The sequence below is a fragment of the Bombina bombina genome, chromosome 6 (assembly GCF_027579735.1).
Source record: "Bombina bombina isolate aBomBom1 chromosome 6, aBomBom1.pri, whole genome shotgun sequence".
NCBI lineage: Eukaryota > Metazoa > Chordata > Amphibia > Anura > Bombinatoridae > Bombina > Bombina bombina.
The window spans coordinates 744,634,533-744,657,163 of record NC_069504.1 but is presented as its reverse complement, the minus strand read 5'-3'; the positions used below and the strand labels follow the sequence as shown (position 1 = coordinate 744,657,163).

The following is a 22,631-nucleotide window of genomic DNA, read 5'->3' as shown; positions in this document are numbered from 1 at the left end:
TTATGTTGTTGATTGGTTCAAATTCTGCTTGAGACCCACAGAGCACTGCTGGAATGATACTACTACTTTGCAGGGTTAAACACAGAGGCGCAGGGTCTGATTAATTCTAAGGGGCATTGAAATTCATATTCACTATAAAGTGTTCTCTTAGCTGCAGACTAACAGGGCAGGCTAGAATGTGTTAACGCTTTAAACTGTCTCTAACCTCTAGCCGCAAACCCTAATCTGTAACTTTAACCCCTAACCTTTAACATTTATCGCTCACAACAATCTATCTGTAAAGGGCTGGATCTCAAATTTGTCAGCATACCGAGAAATATCTAGACAGACTTCATAGAATTATCTAAGAAAAGGTGCTGAACCATAGACATTAATGATGCTCACTAGAATTGAAAAATCTAGCAGCAGAGAGCAAATGTGACAGGCAACACCTTACTGTAAACCAACATTTTTTAGAAGCACATACTTAGCCAATTACACTGTTTTTAGTGCAATTTACCTGTAATTCATTTATAGTTAAACAGACATTTCTCTTCCCCTCACTTTTAGAAGTATTCATAGCACTAATGGATCATTTTAGATCATCTTGCTTGAGTGGAGAAATTCAAATCTGATCAAAAAGTTATCAGCATGGCGAGAAATCACACAAAATCTTTGGGCTTTTTTTTTTTTTTTTTACTTCTATTATCAAATTTGCTTTGTTTCTTTTGGTATCCTTGGTTGAAAAGCCTACCTAGTTAGGCTTAGGATGTGGGTGGTAGGAGCTGATTGGTGGCTGCAAATATATGCCTGTTATTAGTTTACCCTATGTGCTCAGCTAGCAAACAGTAGTGCATTGCTGTTCCTTTAATAAGGGATACCAAAAGAATGAAGCAAAATGTATAATAGAAATAAACTCTATGCTCTATGTTTTTCTGGATCTTGAAAGAACATTTTGGGGTTTCATGTCCCTTTAAGCTTTTTCGAGGGACCGCACTACATCCCCAAGATTTCCAGTTGGAACATTATTTCCAGATACCCTATATATTATTTACTGACTTTCTGAATGCAGGACAAGTTTAGACACTGGGGCATATTTATTAAGCTCCGTATGGAGATTGATGCCCCTGTTTCCGCGTGAGCCTTCAAGCTCGCCAGAAACAGAAGTTATGAAGCAGTGGTCTAAAGATCGCTGCTCCATAACTTGTCCACCTGCTCTGAGGCGGCGGACAGAAATCAGCCCGATCGAATACGATTGGGTTAATTGACACCCCCTTCTAGCGGCCGCAAATCTGCAGGGGGCAGCATTGCACCAGCAGTTCACAAGAACTACTGGTGCAATGATAAATGCCGACAGCGTATCGATGTGCAGCGGACATCATGCAATGATAAATCGATGTGCAGCGGACATGATACGCTACTTTGTATCATGTCGGCTCGCACATTGACACATATGCCCCACTGCCTGGATGTAAACTAGGGTTTGGATAGCCTTCTGGAAAATGATCATACACTATTTACTTGTATCACTATAAAATTCCTTCCTGAAGATTCTCAGGGATAAACAGTCAGCTTTTCGGCTTCTTCCTTCTATTAGGAGGAGATATCCTAACCATAGGTTACAATGTAGCTTCCAAATCAGAACTGTAGATTTATTTTTACTCACAGGGAAGCACATTTTACAAATGTGTATTAAAGGGATACTAAACCCTTTTTTTTTCTTTCATGATTCAGATAGAGCATACAATTTTAAGCAACTTTATAATTTACTCCTATTATGAATTTTGCTTTGTTCCCATATTTTGTTCAGCTCCTGGGTAGCACTTGCTAATTGGTAGCTAAATGTAGCAAGCCAATCAGAAAGTGCAACCCAGGTGCTTAACCAAAAATGGGCCGGCTCCTAACCTTTCATTCATGCTTTTTCAAATAAAGATAGCAAGAGACGGAAGAAACTTTGATAATAGGAGTAAATTAGAAAGTTCCTTAAAATTGCATGCTCTATCTGAATAATGAAAGAAAAAAATTGGGTTTAGTATCCCTTTAAAGGGATAGTAAATTCAAAGTTAAATGCCTAATAAAATATGACATTGATGAAAATGAAACAACATTGCAATTTACCATCTTTATGTTTTTCTGTTTTTGCTTAAAAATGCCTTGGAAAATTGTGGTTGTGCCACTTCCTCTTAAAGGGACATTAAACATACTAGATAGAATGATGCATTCAAAGAAAAGATTAGTCTGAGAGCAATATGTAGATGTATTTTTTAAACTTTCATTAGCTGTTTAAATATTGACAAAATAAGTAACGTTTTAGGGGACGATTTATCATTGTGCGGGCGGACGTGATCCGCGTAGCGGATCATGTCCACCGCACAACGATAAATGCCGACTGCATACGCTGTCGGCATGTATCATTGCACAAGCATTTCTCATGAAATGCTTGTGCAATGCCCCCCCTGCACATTCGCGGCCAATCGGCCGCTAGCAGGGGGTGTCAATCATCCCAATTGTATCCATTTTATATATATATATATATATATATATATATATACACACGATTTATCATTTTATATTACCATCTCAAAGTGTTTAATGCCCCTTTAAAGCAGTGCTGAAAACTTATTACAGTTTGCCCTAATTAGCCACAATCAAAGGTGAAGAAGTAGAAATCAGTAGTTTTGTTTTTTCCAAGATGTGCTCTGGAACAGTAAAAACGTACTCATTGTGCTAACAGTGACAGTTAAATTGCTTTTAGACTTAATTGATGATATATACTATAATTTTATAAACAAATAATTCAATATCCCTTTAATAAAAATGTACTTACTACATTATAAACAAACTTCAAAAGATGAATGCTTTAGCAAGATGTACAGCATTGTTACACATTCCAATATTAAAAGGGACATAAACTGCAAAAAGAAAAGGTGTTAGTTATAATAGCTCAATAAACATAATCTATGCAATCAATCATATTCCTGTAGAAAAGCTTATCAAATGATTTATCTACAAAAGTCTCAATAGACTAATTGGCGCCCATTTAACAAGCTCCGTAGTGAGCTTGTGGGCCCGTATTTCTGGCGAGTCTTTAGACTCGCCAGAAACAGCAGTTACAAAGACCGCTGCTCTGAGCAGGCGGACAGACATCGCCGGAAATCAACCCGATCGGGTTGATTGACACCTCCCTGCTGGCGGCCCATTGGCTGCGAGTCTGCAGGGGGCGGCGTTGCACCAGCAGTTCTTGTGAGCTGCTGGTGCAATGCTGAATACGGAGAGCGTATTGCTCTCCGCATTCAGCGAGGTCTGGCGGACCTGATCCGCAATGTCGGATCAGGTCCACCAGACTTTGTTAAATAGAGGCCTAATTGTGTTTTTCTGTTTAAAATCATTAGATAAGTTGTTCTAAATGGTTGTAATCAACCCCGGCGTGTTTAACCTCTAAAAAGGGTGTTAAACTCAAAGTTAAAGTCAATTCCATTGCAACAATGCACTACTCAGAGTAGGCTAAAAACATCTGGTTATCCAATGACATGAGGCATATGTGTGTAGTTACCAAACAGCAGCTAGCTCCAAGTAGTGCATTGCTGCTCCTAAGCTTCCCTAGGTATGTTTTTTCAACAAAGAATACTTAGTGAACAAAGTAAATTTGGAAATAAGTAAAATTGAAAAGTCTCTTAAAAAGTGCATACTCTGGGGGGTAGTTATCAAGCCGTCAACCTCAAATACGCTGGAATTCCGCAGCGTATTTGTGGCGAGGCTGATACGCCTTAGTTATCAAAGGCTCGAGACCGGCAAAAGTAGAATTTTGTGACGTAAGCATCGATCCGCCGGACTCAGTCCGACACAGATCGATTCTTACGTCACTCCAGATGTTCCGCACACAAGTGCGGCACAATCTCACTACTTTTGCTAGCTATCAAAAAACTAGCAGGTACGCTCGGCACTTTTACGGCCCAGCGTACCTGGTTTTCAAAGCGCCAGCCTGGAGGCGGCGGATCCCATAGGAATCAATGGGAGTCTGACCATAGCGAAAGTACAAGTTCGCTGCTGACAGACATCCCATTGATTTCTATGGGAGCTGTCTACACCTAACACCCTAACATGTACCCCGAGTCTAAACACCACTAATCTGCCCCCCCTACACCGCCACAACTAAATAAAGTTATTACCCCCTAAACCGCCGCTCCCGGAGCCCACCGCAAGCTACTCTATACATATTAACCCCTAAACCGCCGCTCCCGGAGCCCACCGCAAGCTACTCTATACATATTAACCCCTAAACCGCCGCTCCCGGAGCCCACCGCAACTATAATAAATGTATTAACCCCTAAACCGCCGCTCCCTGAACCCGCCGCAACCTATATTAAATGTATTAACCCCTATCCTGCCCCCCCTACACCGTCGCCACCTATAATAAATTTATTAACCCCTATCCTGCCTCCCCTACACCGTCGCCCCCTATAATAAATTTATTAACCCCTATCCTGCCCCCCACTACGCCGCCGCCACTGTAATAAAATTATTAACCCCTAAACCTAAGTCTAACCCTAACCCTAACGCCCCCCTAACTTAAATATTAATTAAATAAATCTAAATAAATTAACTCTTATTAACTAAATGAATCCTATTTAAAACTAAATACTTACCTTTAAAATAAACCCTAATATAGCTACAATATAAATAATAATTATATTATAGCTATCTTAGGATTTATATTTATTTTACAGGTAACTTTGTATTTATTTTAGCTAGTTAGAATAGTTATTAAATAGTTATTAACTATTTAATAACTACCTAGCTAAAAGAAATACAAAATTACCTGTAAAATAAATCCTAACCTAAGTTACAATTAAACCTAATACTACACTATCATTAAATTAACTAAATAAACTACCTACAAATAACTACAATTAAATACAATTACATAAACTAACTAAAGTACAAAAAATAAAAAAAGCTAAGTTACAAAAAATAAAAAATTAAAAATATTACAACAATTTTAAGCTACTTACACCTAATCTAAGCCCCCTAATAAAATAACAAACCCCCCCAAAATAAAAAAATCCCTACCCTATTCTAAATTAAATAAATTTCAAAGCTCTTTTACCTTACCAGCCCTTAAAAGGGCCATTTGTGGGGGCATGCCCCAAAAAGTTCAGCTCTTTTGCCTGTAAAAGAAAAATACAACCCCCCCCCAACATTAAAACCCACCACCCACATACCCCTAATCTAACCCAAACCCCCCTTACAAAAACCTAACACTAATCCCCTGAAGATCATCCTACCTTGAGTCGTCTTCACTCAGCCGAGCCACCGATGGAACTGAAGAGGACATCCGGAGCGGAAGAAGTTAATCCTCCAAGCGGCGCTGAAGAAATCTTCCATCCGATGAAGTCATCATCCAGGCGGCGCTGAAGAAGTCTTCGATCCAGCCGATGTCATCTTCAAAGAGGCGCTGAAGAGGTCTTCTATACAGGCGAAGTCATCTTCCAAGCCGGGTCTTGAATCTTCCTTCCGCCGACGCGGAACCACCTTCTTCACCGACGGACTACGACGAATGACGGCTCCTTTAAGGGACGTCATCCAAGATGGCGTCCCCTCAATTCCGATTGGCTGATAGGATTCTATCAGCCAATCGGAATTAAGGTAGGAAAAATCTGATTGGCTGATGGAATCAGCCAATCAGATTGAGCTCGCATTCTATTGGCTGTTCCGATCAGCCAATAGAATGCGAGCTCAATCTGATTGGCTGATTGGATCAGCCAATCGGATTGAACTTGAATCTGATTGGCTGATTCCATCAGCCAATCAGATTTTCCTACCTTAATTCCGATTGGCTGATAGAATCCTATCAGCCAATCGGAATTGAGGGGACGCCATCTTGGATGACGTCCCTTAAAGGAGCCGTCATTCGTCGTAGTCCGTCGGTGAAGAAGGTGGTTCCGCGTCGGCGGAAGGAAGATTCAAGACCCGGCTTGGAAGATGACTTCGCCCGGATAGAAGACCTCTTCAGCGCCTCTTTGAAGATGACATCGGCTGGATCGAAGACTTCTTCAGCGCCGCCTGGATGATGACTTCATCGGATGGAAGATTTCTTCAGCGCCGCTTGGAGGATTAACTTCTTCCGCTCCGGATGTCCTCTTCAGTTCCATCGGTGGCTCGGCTGAGTGAAGACGACTCAAGGTAGGATGATCTTCAGGGGATTAGTGTTAGGTTTTTGTAAGGGGGGTTTGGGTTAGATTAGGGGTATGTGGGTGGTGGGTTTTAATGTTGGGGGGGTTGTATTTTTCTTTTACAGGCAAAAGAGCTGAACTTTTTGGGGCATGCCCCCACAAATGGCCCTTTTAAGGGCTGGTAAGGTAAAAGAGCTTTGAAATTTATTTAATTTAGAATAGGGTAGGGTTTTTTTTTTATTTTGGGGGGGTTTGTTATTTTATTAGGGGGCTTAGATTAGGTGTAAGTAGCTTAAAATTGTTGTAATATTTTTAACATGTTTGTTACTTATTTTTTTATTTTTTGTAACTTAGCTTTTTTTATTTTTTGTACTTTAGTTAGTTTATGTAATTGTATTTAATTGTAGTTATTTGTAGGTAGTTTATTTAGTTAATTTAATGATAGTGTAGTATTAGGTTTAATTGTAACTTAAGTTAGGATTTATTTTACAGGTAATTTTGTATTTCTTTTAGCTAGGTAGTTATTAAATAGTTAATAACTATTTAATAACTATTCTAACTAGCTAAAATAAATACAAAGTTACCTGTAAAATAAATATAAATCCTAAGATAGCTATAATATAATTATTAATTACATTGTAGCTATCTTAGGGTTTATTTTACAGGTAAGTATTTATTTTTAAATAGGAATAATTTATTAAAGTATAGTGTAGTGTTAGGTGTAATTGTAACTTAGGTTAGGATTTATTTCACAGGTACATTTCTCTTTATTTTAGCTAGGTAAGCTATTAAATAGTTAATAACTATTTAATAGCTATTGTACCTAGTTAAAATAAATTGAAAGGTACCTGTAAAATAAAAATAAATCCTAAGATAGCTAGAATATAATTATTATTTATATTGTAGCTATATTAGGGTTTATTTTATAAGTAAGTATTTAGTTTTAAATAGGATTCATTTAGTTAATAAGAGTTAATTTATTTAGATTTATTTAATTAATATTTAAGTTAGGGGGGCGTTATGGTTAGGGTTAGACTTAGGTTTAGGGGTTAATAATTTTATTACAGTGGCGGCGGCGTAGTGGGGGGCAGGATAGGGGTTAATAAATTTATTATAGGTGGCGACGGTGTAGGGGGGGGCAGGATAGGGGTTAATAGGTTTAATATAGGTTGCGGCGGGTTCATGGAGCGGCGGTTTAGGGGTTAAACTATTTATTTAGTTGCGGAGAGGTGCAGGATCAGCAGGATAGGGGTTAATAATTTTATAATAGAGGGCGACGGTATAGGGGGGCAGGATAGGGGTTACTAGGTATAATGTAGGTGGCAGCGGTGTCCGGGAGCGGCGGTTTAGGGGTTAATACATTTATAAGACTTGCGGCGGGGTCTAGGAGCGGTGGTTTAGGGGTTAATACATTTATAAGACTTGCGGCAGGGTCTAGGAGCGGCGGTTTAGGGGTTAATAACTTTATTTCGTTGCGGGGGGCTCCGGGGGCGCCGGTATAGGGGGTAGAACAGTGTAGTTTAGTGTGAGTGCTTAGTGACAGGCTAGCAATAAAGCTGGGAAAAAGCCGAAGGGCAGCGAGATCGGATGAGTGATAACTCTCACAGTCCGCTGCTCATCGCCCCGCGGCTTTTTGACAGCTTTATTTGATAACTTAGGCGAACGTATTCAAGGTCCGCGGCGGCGAAGGTAGGCGAGCTTAGGCGGACGTATTGGGCCGGCGAAGCCAGAAAAGTAGACAGCTTGATAACTACCCCCCTCTGAATCATAAAAGTTTAATGTTGACTTTTAGCCACCAATAAGCAAGCGCTACCCAGTTGCTGAATCAAAAATTGTCCGGTAGCTTACATTCCTACTTTTTAAATAAAGATACCAAGAGAATGAAGATTTAAATTAGCATTAAATTAGAAAGTTGCTTAAAATTGCATGATCTATCTGAACAAAAAAAACTATTTGGGGTTCATATCCCTTTAAGACACATCCCGCTCGCTCCTGATGCTGCATTAGTATGCTTTCATGGAAAGGAAATTTACAACAAAGGATACCAAGAGAAAGAGGTAAATTTGATAATTGAAGGAAACTGGAAAGTATTTTAAAATTGAACAAACTATCTGAATGATGCAATTTTAATTTGGACTCCTGTGACCCTTCATACCATTACTACTGGTAACCTGCAAAGTTTGCATCACACCATATTACAACTGCACCTTTTTATACTTGATAATAAGGAGTCTTTAATGCCAGTGTATTAAGTCGTTTCAGTACGTTTTTGATCACGGAGTATAAACAAAAGATTATTGTATATCCTCGGGGGGGGGGGGGGGGGTAGAGTAATAGAATGTATGTTAGAGAGTCTGTCTCAATTCAAGTGATGAATAAGCTTAAAATGTTGCCAAACCACAGACAGAAAATTGTTTCTGTCATGTGTAACTTCGATTTAGAGAATATTCATAAACAATTCCAGAGGTCACAGACAGAGGAAGGGGCTTCTTAGGGTCAACTACAAGAAATGTTAGAATGAAAAAAGTAAAATAATCCTAAAATCATAGATTTTGGCGATGTAGCTAAAAAACACTTCCTTTTTAACGGACTTACGCCTAGTGATGTCACCATTAGCGTGAACTCGCTATTGAGAGTATTAGTTATGATTGGCTGTATGGGGTTGCCAAGAATGAACAGAAATAGTAAGAAGTTAATCAAAATTAAACTTTCATGAGTTCAACTCAGCAAGCTATTAATAAAATACAGTTCTATTATGAAATATTCCTTGTTCCCTTGGTATCCTATGTTGAAGAGCATACTTAGGTAGGCTTAAGTTTAGTACTTCACAACTGCATTGTTAATTTATACAATATACAAACATTTACATAAACCAGGGTTCTTCAAACTTTTTTCCCCAAGACCCAGTGCCATGATACCACACACATTCACAACCCTATGTTTATGCTTCATCTGAAAATGTCTGATGCTAGATAGCTGCAAGTGACTGAAATGTGTGCATAATTTATTCTTGATTGTAGTCAAACTTGATAGTGTTGTAAAAGGTGATAACACACACTCTCATACAACACACACTCTCTTATACACCACACACACACACTCTTATACAACACACAAACCCCATACACACACTCTTACATCACACCACACACACCATACCCACCACACCCACACTCTTATACACCACACACACCCTCTCTCATACACCACACACACCCTATCTAATACACCACACACACCCTCTCTCATACACCACACACACCCCCTCTCTCATAGACCACACACACCCACTCTCATACACCACACACACCCCGCATACACACACTCACACTCTCATACAACATACTGACCACACACTCTCATACAACACACCCACCACACACACACACACACTCATACAACACACCCACCACACACACACTCTCATACAACATACCCACCACATGCACCCTCATACAACACACACTCCACACGCGCACACTCTCATGCAACACACAACACACACTCCACACGCGCACACTCTCATGCAACACACAACACACACTCGCACACTCTCATACAACACACACACTCTCTCCTACAACACACACCAAACACACTGTCCTACAACACACACAAGTCACGACCCAATAAACCTGGTGTTGCGACCCAGTACTGGGTCCCGACCCGTGGTTCGAAGAGCCCTGACATAAACCATTTTTCAAGCATGCTTTATAATAGTTTTGGTTGTAATTCTTTTTGTTCATTTTGCTAGTGGTTCTATTTTGTTGATGAGATATTGTGTATTGTGCACCTCATGCACCTATAGATGCTAATGAAAGGAGTGCTGGTGTTCTGTCAAAAATAACTACCTTGTCGAGATTTGCTACCTGGACTTGTGCATGCTCACAATTATGTAATTGTATTCCACATGTTTGAAAGGAATGTGATTTTGTAACGAATAGCAAGCACAGATGCAGGTAGCAAATCTAGACAAGGGAACTGATCTGCTGCCAAACCTCAATCCCTAAGGTTCACATGTGGTGGATGCCAGAGGGTCTCTGCCGATCTTCTGTCATCCACCCCAAGTGAACCTCCCTGGCGGAGTAATAAAAAAAAATGATAGCGGAGATGCAGGATTCACCAGCAGTTACAGCCAATCAGCTGGCAACATAGTCTGCTGAGTGGGATCTGCGAGAATGCAGTTGTTTTTCCCTTGTTGAGATTTGCTACCTGCATCTGCGCATGCTATTCGTTACATAATCTCATTCCTTTCAAACATATGTAGCGTGCGATTACGTAATTGTGAGCATGCACAGGTCGAGGAAGGTAGCTATTTATCGACAGGACACCAGAAAATATATGTGAAGTGGGTAGCAACATAAGAAGAAGAGACAAGAGAGGCGCCAACCATAAAACAGTATCGTAGGGGCAAAAGACCAGGATACCCAACGTTACCCCCCCCCCCCCGTTCAGGATATACTCACAAGTGAAGCGGCACACGTACTGTGCCTATTGAAGCAGATCGGGACTGTTCAGAGTCGCCCGACAGACACACCCAGGAGCCGGTGCACGTGGTTTTCAGGACTCCAATCACAGACCACTTCACCTGTTGGACCCGGATCACCCGTAGCTCACTGAAGGTTGATAAAACTGGTCTCAAGCAAGGGAGACGCAGCAATTGCAAAAAGTCGGCTCGGCGCAAACCCTTCTCCTCTACTTATTTCCAAAGCAGTGCCTGTTAATTTATAAAAAGTAAGATGTAAAGATGTATAAATACGTATATGTGTGTACATATGTATTTATATGTGTATTTATGTATTTACAGACGGGTTAGCGTGCGAGCGAAAACAGTTTACTTTCAACTCACAATAAATATGCATGCAAAAAGCTTACTTCTAGTGCAGTTAACACTCAAGCAGGAACGTTAATTAGCGTTCCACTTGTAATCTTGCCCAAAATGTTCAATTATGTATAATTAATCAAAGTGCATTGCAAAGTTCCTATTTTGCCTTAATTTCCTGTAATTTTATTCTGAATATTGTAGCATTTCCACCCCCACCCCCAGAGGCTCAAGTGCAGTACGTGGAATACAGAACCCATTACATTTCTACATGCTGCGTGTTGATTGGTTGATATATACAGGAGCTTGTTTACACCTGTACCTAAATGGCTATAAAGCCATGCACATTTTACTAACAAAATAGATTTAAATGCTTTTAAAAGGCTTGTAAAACTATTTTTTATGAATGTCTTTTGTAATTGTCAAAATAAAAATTACTTTAAACCTCCCCTTTAATGATTCTTTCTGAAGGTACAAATTGATATCAGACATCTGTTATTGGATAAATGGATCATATTACATATTTGTTTCTTTGCATATAATTCCTTTTACATTATGTGATCCTGAACAGAAGGGACAGTGACAAGATTAGATAGTTCAACATCTGAATTATTTTTCTGTGGTTTAACATTTTTCTTAACTTCTGCTTTTTTTTTTACTCCAGAAGGTAACCATGTATGTTCCTGGCCATTGTGCAATGAGGATTATTTTCTTTCTCATCATCGGTGGTTTTGTTGCTTCTAGTCATGAGGTGAGAAGGCCAGTTGGGGAGAATGGGCATTACATCAAATGTCCACCTAAACTCCACAAATTTCTACTGATATTTCTCCAAAATTTATAATAGAGCTATGAAGTCATTCTAGGACAGTGGTTCTCAACCAAAGTGACCTCAAGGCCCGGTAAATTTTAGCTAGACATGTCCGGGGCCCAGTAGTTTATTTTTATATATATATATATATATATATATATATATACACACACACACACATATTTATATATATATATATATATATATATATAGTGAGCAGCAGGGGCGGACTGATCAGCCAGGCAAATAGGACCTGGGCCGAGGGACCAACAAGTAGGGGGCCCAAAAATGGTATCTCCACGGATCTTGGTGCATTCCTTAAGCTGGAGTTTTCAGTTGCCCTATCAGTAACTAAGCAAATAAGTGTGGGTTTAGTGGGGGCCCTGGCAGGGGTCTGTCACTGTGAGGGCCATGGAGTGTGGGGTTTGGCCCTGGAGGTTGGGTGTCCTTTCTCTGGCCCTTAATGTTGGGGGTCCTGGCTCTGTAGGATGAGGGGCCAGTTGGGGGCAGGACGGCTACCATGTACATTTGCATACCATTTAATACATTTCGGTCAGTGTGAGACAGTGTTCCTTGCACCTGGTTTGCAGTGGGGTAAGAGTGTGCAGTGGGGGCATGACAGGTCAGGGCCCACCAGCAGGGCTATCACGGCCCGGTACTGGGCCACGGCCCGGCTGTTGAGAAACCAGGTTCTAGGACACAGTGTAACACATCATTTAATGTCCGTAAAAAAAGTAAAGTTGTTTTTCTTTTTCTTTTTGATCACTTAGATAGAAACATGTTTCAAACTTCTGAGCCGTATTTAAAAATTAACACAAATTTTAGATTTTGCAAACTGTATTCAGCTTTTATATAGTTACTTTATTTTACAAATTCAGAGAATTTGCAAATACTATATATATATATAAACAAATAATGCAATGTTAATTAATGATACCTTATACACAGTGTTTGAATTCTTACAATGAAAGTGTATTAGATTTTGCAGTATTTTAAATCAAGTTAAAAAAAACAAAAAGGATTAATTCATAAAAATAGATAGGCGCTTAGGATAGTGCATGTCTGTAGCATTGTGCGGCAGCATTTTTTCAACAATGTATAAAATTGCTCTAAACATTGTTGCAAACACTGCTGCCATATGGCTAGACAGGTACACTCCAGGGGCCCGATCCGATATGCAGCGTCGCCCGCAAAAGCCGGCGACGCTGAAATTTGCGCTGGTTTGGTATCCTATATACAACGTAACCTAGAAGTTACGCTCGTATATTTCTGCCTTTGCCCGTAGTTTTTTGGGCCATAGGCATGTATACCAAACCAGCGCAGTTTGGTATCCAATATACAGAGTAAGGACTTACTAAAATCTTACTCCATTTTCACCTCGCCACAAAATGCAGCCGTAGTAAGCCTTACTCTGTCTATTGGAGCCCCGTAACTCCCTAAACTACCTGCTAAATAAAACCTAACACCTAACACATGCGCAATGTCTATCTACCTGTCAACCGCAATCCCCCGCCTCAATCCCTAATAAAGTATTTAACCCCTAAACCGCCGCTCCCGGACCCCGCCGCCACCTACATTAAAAGTATAACCCCCTAATGTGATCCCCCTACACCGTCGCCAGCTACATTACATACCCCCTAAAGTGAGCCCCTACCCCGCCGCCATCTACCTTACCTACCCCCTAAAGTGAGCTCCTACCCCGCCGCCATCTACCTTACCTACCCCTTAAAGTGAGCTCCTACCCCGCCGCCATCTACCTTACCAACCCCCTAAAGTGAGCCCCTTACACCGCCACCATCTACCTTACCTACCCCCTAAAGTGAGCCCCTTACACCGCCGCCATCTACCTTACCTACCCCCTAAAGTGAGCCCCTTACACCGCCGCCATCCATTTTATAAATATTAACCCCTAATCTAATCCCCCTACACCGCCGCCAGCTATATTAACTATATTAACCCTAATTATATTAGGGTTAATATAGTTAATATAGTTATTATATTATATATATTAACTATATTAACCCTAATTATATTAGGGTTAATATAGTTAATATCGTTATTATATTATATATATTAAGTATAATAACCCTATCTAACTCTAACATCCCTAACTAAATTCTTATTAAAATAGATCTAATTAATATTAATATTATTAATTAAAATATTCCTATTTAAATCTAAATACTTACCTATAAATAAACCCTAAGATAGCTACAATGTAATTAATAATTACATTGTAGCTATTTTAGGGTTTATATTTATTTTACAGGTAACTTGGTATTTATTTTAACTAGGTACAATAGCTATTAAATAGTTAATAACTATTTAATAGCTACCTAGTTAAAATAATTACCAATTTACCTGTAAAATAAATCCTAACCTAAGTTACAAATACACCTACACTATCAATAAATTAAATAAACTACAAATATCTAAACTAAAATACAATAAACTAAACTAAACTAAATTACAAAAAAAAACAAACACTAAATTACAAAAAATAAAAAAAATTACAAGATTTTTAAGCTAATTACACCTATTCTAAGCCCCCTAATAAAATAATAAAGCCCCCCAAAATAAAAAAAATTCCCTACCCTATTCTAAATTAAAAAAGTTCACAGCTCTTTTACCTTACTAGCCCTTAAAAGGGCCTTTTGCGGGGCATGCCCCAAAGAAAACAGCTCTTTTGCCTTTAAAAAAACACACAATACCACCCCCCAACATTACAACCCACCACCCACATACCCCTATTCTAAACCCACCCAAACCCCCCTTAAAAAAAACTGATTGGTTCAGCCAATCGGATTGAACTTGAATCTGATTGGCTGATTCAATCAGCCAATCAGATTTTTCTACCTTAATTCCGATTGGCTGATAGAATCCTATCAGCCAATCGGAATTCGACGGACGCCATCTTGGATGATGTCATTTAAAGGTACCTCATTCCTCGTTCAGTCTTCGTGCCGGATGGATGCTTCGCGGCGGAGGAGCGAAGAAAGAAGATTGAAGATGCCGCTTTGCTTGAAGACATCGCCGGATGGAAGAAGACTTCACTGCCGCTTGATTGAAGACATCGCCCGGATGGAAGAAGACTTCACTGCCGCTTGCTTGAAGACATCGCCCGGATGGAAGAAGACTTCACTGCCGCTTGATTGAAGACATCGCCCGGTTGGAAGAAGACTTCTCTGCCGCTTGATTGGACATCGCCCGGATCGGATGAAGAGTTCTGCCCGGCTGGGTGAAGACAAGGTAGGGAGATCTTCAGGGGGGTAGTGTTAGTTTTTTTTAAGGGGGTTTGGGTGGGTTTAGAATAGGGGTATGTGGGTGGTGGGTTGTAATGTTGGGGGGTGGTATTGTGTTTTTTTTTTACAGGCAAAAGAGCTGTTTTCTTTGGGGCATGCCCCGCAAAAGGCCCTTTTAAGGGCTGGTAAGGTAAAAGAGCTGTGAACTTTTTAAATTTAGAATAGGGTAGGGATTTTTTTTTATTTTGGGGGGCTTTATTATTTTATTAGGGGGCTTAGAATAGGTGTAATTAGCTTAAAAATCTTGTAATATTTTTTTTTATTTTTTGTAATTTAGTGTTTGTTTTTTTTGTAATTTAGTTTAGTTTAGTTTATTGTATTTTAGTTTAGATATTTGTAGTTTATTTAATTTATTGATAGTGTAGGTGTATTTGTAACTTAGGTTAGGATTTATTTTACAGGTAAATTTGTAATTATTTTAACTAGGTAGCTATTAAATAGTTATTAACTATTTAATAGCTATTGTACCTAGTTAAAATAAATACCAAGTTACCTGTAAAATAAATATAAACCCTAAAATAGCTACAATGTAATTATTAATTACATTGTAGCTATCTTAGGGTTTATTTTATAGGTAAGTATTTAGATTTAAATAGGAATATTTTAATTAATAATATTAATATTAATTAGATCTATTTTAATAAGAATTTAGTTAGGGATGTTAGAGTTAGATAGGGTTATTATACTTAATATATATATAATATAATAACTATATTAACTATATTAACCCTCATATAATTAGGGTTAATATAGTTAATATATATAATATAATAACTATATTGACTATATTAACCCTAATATAATTAGGGTTAATATAGCTGGCGGCGGTGTAGGGGGATTAGATTAGGGGTTAATATTTATAAAATAGATGGCGGCGGTGTAAGGGGCTCACTTTAGGGGGTAGGTAAGGTAGATGGCGGCGGTGTAAGGGGCTCACTTTAGGGGGTAGGTAAGGTAGATGGCGGCGATGTAAGGGGCTCACTTTAGGGGGTAGGTAAGGTAGATGGCGGCGGGGTAGGGGCTCACTTTAGGGGGTAGGTAAGGTAGACGGCAGCGGGGTAGGGGCTCACATTAGGGGGTTATAGATTTAATATAGCTGGCGGCGGGGTCCGGGTGCGGCGGTTTAGGGGTTAATAACTTTATTAGGTGGCGGCGGGGTCTGGGAGCAGCGTTTTAGGGGTTAATAAATTTTTTATTGTTAGGATAGTGAGGGGGGATAGCGGATAGAGGGTTAGACGTGTCGGGCTATGTATAAGAGGCGTGTTAGACAGTATGGGAGATTTAATAACTTTAGTCAGGTTTTGTAGGCGCCGGCAGTTTCTAAAGTGCCGTAAGTCACTGGCGACTCCAGAAATGTGTACTTACGCAGATTTCTGGACATCGCTTGCTTGTCAGACTTACGGCACTTTAGCCTCTGACGGCGCCGTATATAGGATAGCTCGAGTTGCGAGCTGAAACTACGGGCGGCGGGGGTTCCCTCGCTTGCGCCGCAAACTACGATCTTTATCGGATCACGCCCCTGAGCTCACCTATGATTACTCTTTAACAATGAAGACCAAGAGAACAAAGTAAAATTAATAATATATGTAAATTGGAAAGTAACTTAAAATGGCATGCTTTATGTAATTAATTTAAAGGGATACTAAAGCCAAATGTTTTCTTTCATGATACATTTAGCCACCAATCAGCAAGCACTATCCAGGTGCTGAACCAAAAATAGGCCGGCTCTTAGGCTTTACATTCCTGCTTTTCAAATAAAGATAGCAAGAGAATGAAGAACATTTGATAATAGGAGTAAATTAGAAAGTTGCTTGAAATTGCATGCTCTGTCTGAATCATGAAATATATTTTTTTTGTGTTTAGTATCCCTTTAAGTTTAATTTTAACTTTACTGTCCCATTAAGGATTATTTTGACAGCTCTGCTAAAACCCATCAGAAATCTACATATTGTGTTGGAATAAATGGTTTTATCAATGGTTTATTTTAAAGTAAAATTCTCACTTCACATTAAAGCAAAGAAGGGTGCTCTCACCATATTTTTGTTTAACTGTTGATTTATTGACACATTTTTAGCACATATTACATAATATTGTGGTAATGTTTTCCAAAAATGTTTTTTTAAAGCATTTATACATATTTGACAAACATTTGGAGTATGGGCCATAAAATTATGACTACACATCCATGCTTGGAGTCTTATCAAAATACAGATTATTTCTAGTTTAGCTTTTATGGATTCAAACACCAGCGGAAAATTATAAAATGAAAATAAATAAGATGAGAAAGTGTCTGTTTGGTTAAAACATATTTTCAAGGGATAAACTAAAAAAGATTAAAATCCACACAAATATTATAAATAGGATGATTAAAATAGTTGATAATTCCCATTAAAGTGACATGAAACCCAACATTTTTCTTTCATGATTCAGATAGAGAATACAATTTTGGAAAGTTATTTAAAATTGTATATATGTTTAGGTTTTGTATCCCTTTAAACAGCACAAGTACAAGTACAACTACAGTAGAGGGCAGGGCTGGGTTGGCCTATCAGGATACCAGGTGATTTCCCGGTGGGCTGCAGCAGCTGGGGCTGAAAAGCTACAATTTAAAGGGGTGATTAATTGATACAATTGGTTTGTAGTTTTGCTATATAACATCAATCTGGCATTTTTGTTTAATAAAAAGTCATATAATTTAATTCTGAAATAATATTAGGGGAGGAGTATCCCAGTAATGCCCTTTGAGTAAAATGGGGCTTGTGCATTCTACTGACTCAACATAAAATAGGGCTGGTCTTCATCTTTTTCCAGGGCTGCTTTTTATTCCCAGACCGGCCCTGGTAGAGGGTTACTACTCACTATGCTTTTGTATATGGTAAAGTTTTGCATTTTATACCGGGTGCCACCATCTTGTAGCTTCCTGTGACAAAGTTACATAACAAATATAAGCTCCAAGATGGCGGCGCCCAGTGTGTAGATGCTTCACTAATACATATAAGGGATTAAAATAAGAGAATGACTTTGAAGAGAGCTGTAGGCACAGGAATAAAAACAATAGCATGTACTAACCATTCTACTGTAGTTGTACTCGGCAGTTTAATGTGAAAAAGAAAATTAATCAGGTTGCTTTGATAAAAAAAAAAAAAAAATTAAAGGGACATGAAACCCCAAAAATATTCTTTAATATTTCAGATAGAGAATACAATTTTAAAAAAGTTTCCAATTTACTTCTACAATCAATTTTGCTTTGTTTACATGTAACTCTTTGTTGAAGAAATATCTAGATAGGTAGTGAGCACTTCTGGGGCACTAAATGACAGGAAATAGTGCTGCCATCTAGTGCTCTTGCTAATGCATAACATTGTAGCAAAACTGCTCGTGAACTTACCTGTCTGCTTTTCAACAAAGGGTAACAAGAAGAGAAAGAACATGTGATAATAAATAAACTGCAAAGTTGTTTAAACTTTTATGTTCTACCTGAATCACAAAAAGAAACATTTTGGGTTTTATGTCCCTATAATGTTTTAAAGCGTAGTCTCTGTTGCACCTAAAACATGTGAGACCGTAACATTTTTAGTAACAAATTATTCTTTATGGATTTCCATTCTTTGTTCATGTTATTAGTTTATAAATTGATATTTGTTATATTTTAAGCAACCAGTTTTACACACTCCCAATTTTCTATTTTATTTGGAGGTATGACATTTGAGCTTGTTTTTTCGACTCCAGAACATACCATAAAATCACAACTGCAAAAGTGATGTTCTTCAGGAATGTAGATCAAATCGAAGAGAGTTACATATTCCTCTTGTTTGTACTCGGCAGAGGATATCTGAGTGGTGACGGCATTTTGCTAAACTAGCAATGTCTTAAAAGGGACATGAAGCCGAAAAATGTTCTCGCATGATTCAGATAAAGCCTACACTTTTAAACAACTTTTATTTTTTTTCTTCTATTTTCAAATTTGCTTCATTGTCTTGGTATAATTTGTTGAATGAACAGCAATGCATTGCTGGGAGCTAGATGAACACATTACGTAAGCCAATGACAAGAGTCATATGTCCAGCCACCAATTAGCAGCTAGATCTGAGTATTCCATTGCTGCTTCAGAGCCTACCTAGGTATTTATTTAAAAACGGATACCAAAAGGACAAAGCAAATTAGATAATAGAGAAAAACATTTTAAACAACTATCCAATTATCATCTATTTTAATCGTGAAAGAAAAATGTTTTGTTTCATGTCCGTTAGCCAACATTGCACACTCTTTGATATGCAGCCCACTAAATGTAATGTATCCAGGAACAAATTGCATAGACTTTATCAGTCAGAATGGTCATCTTCCAGTACACCTATGGATGATTTTTTTGTAGGATCTAATAAAGTTCTTCTTGTTCCTAGGGTGTCCAATCTCGAGTAAAAAGAGGAACACGGACTTATAAAGGTAAATAACATCACTCAATGTTAGACAGAAGGAAAATATGTAAGGCTAATAAGTATGCAATATAATTGGTACAGACTGAATGGAAAAAAAATGGGAAAAATAGAATTTTGTGGGATTTCCTTCTAGAAAAAATATATTTAGCTCGCACAAAGAGGTTAAACACATAGGCAATGTCAACTCTTCTGGGCAATGACCCACTGGCATTTTGAGAGCAGTGCTACATCTAAGGGTTAAGGCTGGGGCAGACTGACAGCACAACTGGATGGGTTGTGAGTATGGCTGGTCAGCCTGTGGGGAAGGCTCAGTAAATTCATTAAAACCAGGCCCCAGAGAGGCTGCAGGCAGAAAGTAGCTCAGACCAGACCAGCCAACCAATGACAATCCCAAGGGATGGGGGGCAGTTGGGAGCATTGCAATGTTGGCTCTGAGTTAACTTCATCAATGTGTTAACCCTTTTCTCCTGTTAAGTGTAGTCAGTCCACGGGTCATCATTACTTCTGGGATATTAACTCCTCCCCAACAGGAAGTGCAAGAGGATCACCCAAGCAGAGCTGCCATATAGCTCCTCCCCTCTACGTCACACCCAGTCATTCTCTTGCACCCAACTAATAGATAGGATGTGTGAGAGGACTGTGGTGATTATACTTAGTTTTTATAGAGAAAATACTGCCAATACCGATATAATGTAAGTTCAGCCTTAAATGCAGTAGTAGCAACTGGTATCAGGCTGTTATGTATATATGTTTACACTTCAGTATTCTGGGGAATGGCACTTCACTGGGATAATACTGTATGCATATAACTTTTAGCCTAACTTGCAGTGGGAACGACTAGCAGCAGGCTTTTTAATGACACTTCATTTTATTTGATTTTAAACGTTTTGCTGGCATGTTAAATCGTTTATTTATCTGAGGTACTGGGTGAAAAATTGTTTTGGGCACTCACTGAACTTCCCTCACTGTTGTGTGTGAGGGGGAGGGGCCTATTTTGGCGCTTTTGCTACGCATCAGAAATTCAGTCACAAGTCTGTTTCTTTCCCTGCATGATCCGGATCGTCTCTACAGAGCTCAAGGGTCTTCAAAAATTATTTTGAGGGAGGTAATCACTCACAGCAGACCTGTGAGATTGTGCTTGACTGTGATAAAAAACGTTTATATTTTGTACATTTTTTTTCTGCTATTTAAGGGTTAGTTATCCATTGCTAATGGGGGCAATCCTTTGCTAATTTGTGCTTTTACCGTGAAAAATTTGATTTTTATAGTTTCTCCGGTTCATTGTTATTCAACTGTCATAGTTTTTTTCTGTGCTTCTTAAAGGCACAGTACGTTTTTCATATTACTTGTAAATTGAGTTGAAAAGTATTTCCAAGCTTGCTAGTTTAATTGCTAGTGTGTTAAACATGTCTGACTCAGAGGAATATCTCTGTGCTATATGTGCAAAAGCCAAGGTGGAGCCCAATAGAAATTTATGTACTAATTGCATTGATGCTACTTTAAATAAAAGTCAATCTGTACAAATTGAACATCATTCACCAAACAACGAGGGGGAAGTTATGCCGACTAACTTGCCTCATGTGTCAGTACCTGCATCTCCCGCTCGGGAGGTGCGTGATATTGTAACGCCGAGTACTTCAGGGCGGCCATTACAAATCACATTACAGGACATGGCTAATGTTATGACTGAAGTTTTGTCTAAATTACCAGAACTTAGAGGTAAGCGAGATCACTCTGGGGTGAGAACAGAGTGCGCTGATAATAATAGGGCCATGTCAGATACTGCGTCACAATTTGCAGAACATGAGGACGGAGAGCTTCTATCTGCAGGTGACGGATCTGATCCAAATAGAGTGGATTCAGACATTTCAAATTTTAAGTTTAAGCTAGAAAACCTCCGTGTACTGCTAGGGGAGGTATTAGCGGCTCTGAATGATTGTAACACCGTTGCAATCCCAGAGAAATTATGTAGGCTGGATAGATACTATGCGGTACCGGCGAGTACTGACGTATTTCCTATACCTAAGAGGCTTACAGAGATAATTACTAAGGAGTGGGATAGGCCCGGTGTACCCTTTTCCCCCCCTCCTGTATTTATAAAAATGTTTCCAATAGACGCCACCACACGGGACTTATGGCAGATGGTCCCTAAGGTGGAGGGAGCGGTTTCTACTCTGGCTAAGCGTACCACTATCCCGGTGGAGGATAGCTGTGCCTTTTCAGATCCAATGGATAAAAAATTAGAGGGTTACCTTAAGAAAATGTTTGTTCAACAAGGTTTTATATTGCAACCCCTTGCATGAATTGCGTCTGTCACGGCTGCGGCCGCATTTTGGTCCGAGTCTCTGGAAGAGACTCTTGACTCAATAACTATAGATGAGATTTCAAATAAGCTTAAAACCCTTAAGCTAGCTAATTCATTTATTTCAGATGCCGTAGTACATTTAACTAAACTTACGGCTAAGAATTCCGGATTCGCCATTCAGGCACGTAGAGCACTATGGCTAAAATCCTGGTCAGCTGATGTTACTTCTAAATCTAAATTACTTAACATACCTTTCAAAGGGCAGACCTTATTCGGGCCCGGTTTGAAAGAAATTATCGCTGACATTACAGGAGGAAAAGGCCATGCCCTGCCTCAAGACAGAGCCAAACCTAGGGCTAGACAGTCTAATTTTCGTGCCTTTCGTAATTTCAAGGCAGGAGCAGCATCAACTTCCTCTGCACCAAAACAGGAAGGAGCTGTTGCTCGCTACAGACAAGGCTGGAAACCTAACCAGTCCTGGAACAAGGGCAAGCAGGCCAGAAAACCTGCTGCTGCCCCTAAGACAGCATGAATTGAGGGCCCCCGATCCGGGAACGGATCTAGTGGGGGGCAGACTCTCTCTCTTCGCCCAGGCTTGGGCAAGAGATGTCCAGGATCCCTGGGCTTTAGAGATCATATCTCAGGGATATCTTCTGGACTTCAAAACCTCTCCCCCAAAAGGGAGATTTCATCTTTCAAGGTTGTCAACAAACCAAATAAAGAAAGAGGCGTTTCTACGCTGTGTACAAGATCTCTTACTAATGGGAGTGATCCACCCGGTTCCGCGGTCGGAGCACGGACAGGGG

At 39.3% G+C, this 22,631-nt stretch overlaps 1 protein-coding gene across 1 annotated transcript in view; it reads left to right on the top strand.

Moving 5' to 3' along the window:
- PLAT (plasminogen activator, tissue type) overlaps positions 1–22,631 on the top strand; it is an 87,441-nt gene that overhangs the window by 3,917 nt on the left and 60,893 nt on the right. Inside the window, exons 3-4 of the mRNA XM_053718000.1 lie at positions 11,639–11,725; positions 19,485–19,527. Coding sequence (XP_053573975.1) covers positions 11,639–11,725; positions 19,485–19,527 — 130 coding nt within the window. The remainder of the gene's footprint in view (positions 1–11,638; positions 11,726–19,484; positions 19,528–22,631) is intronic.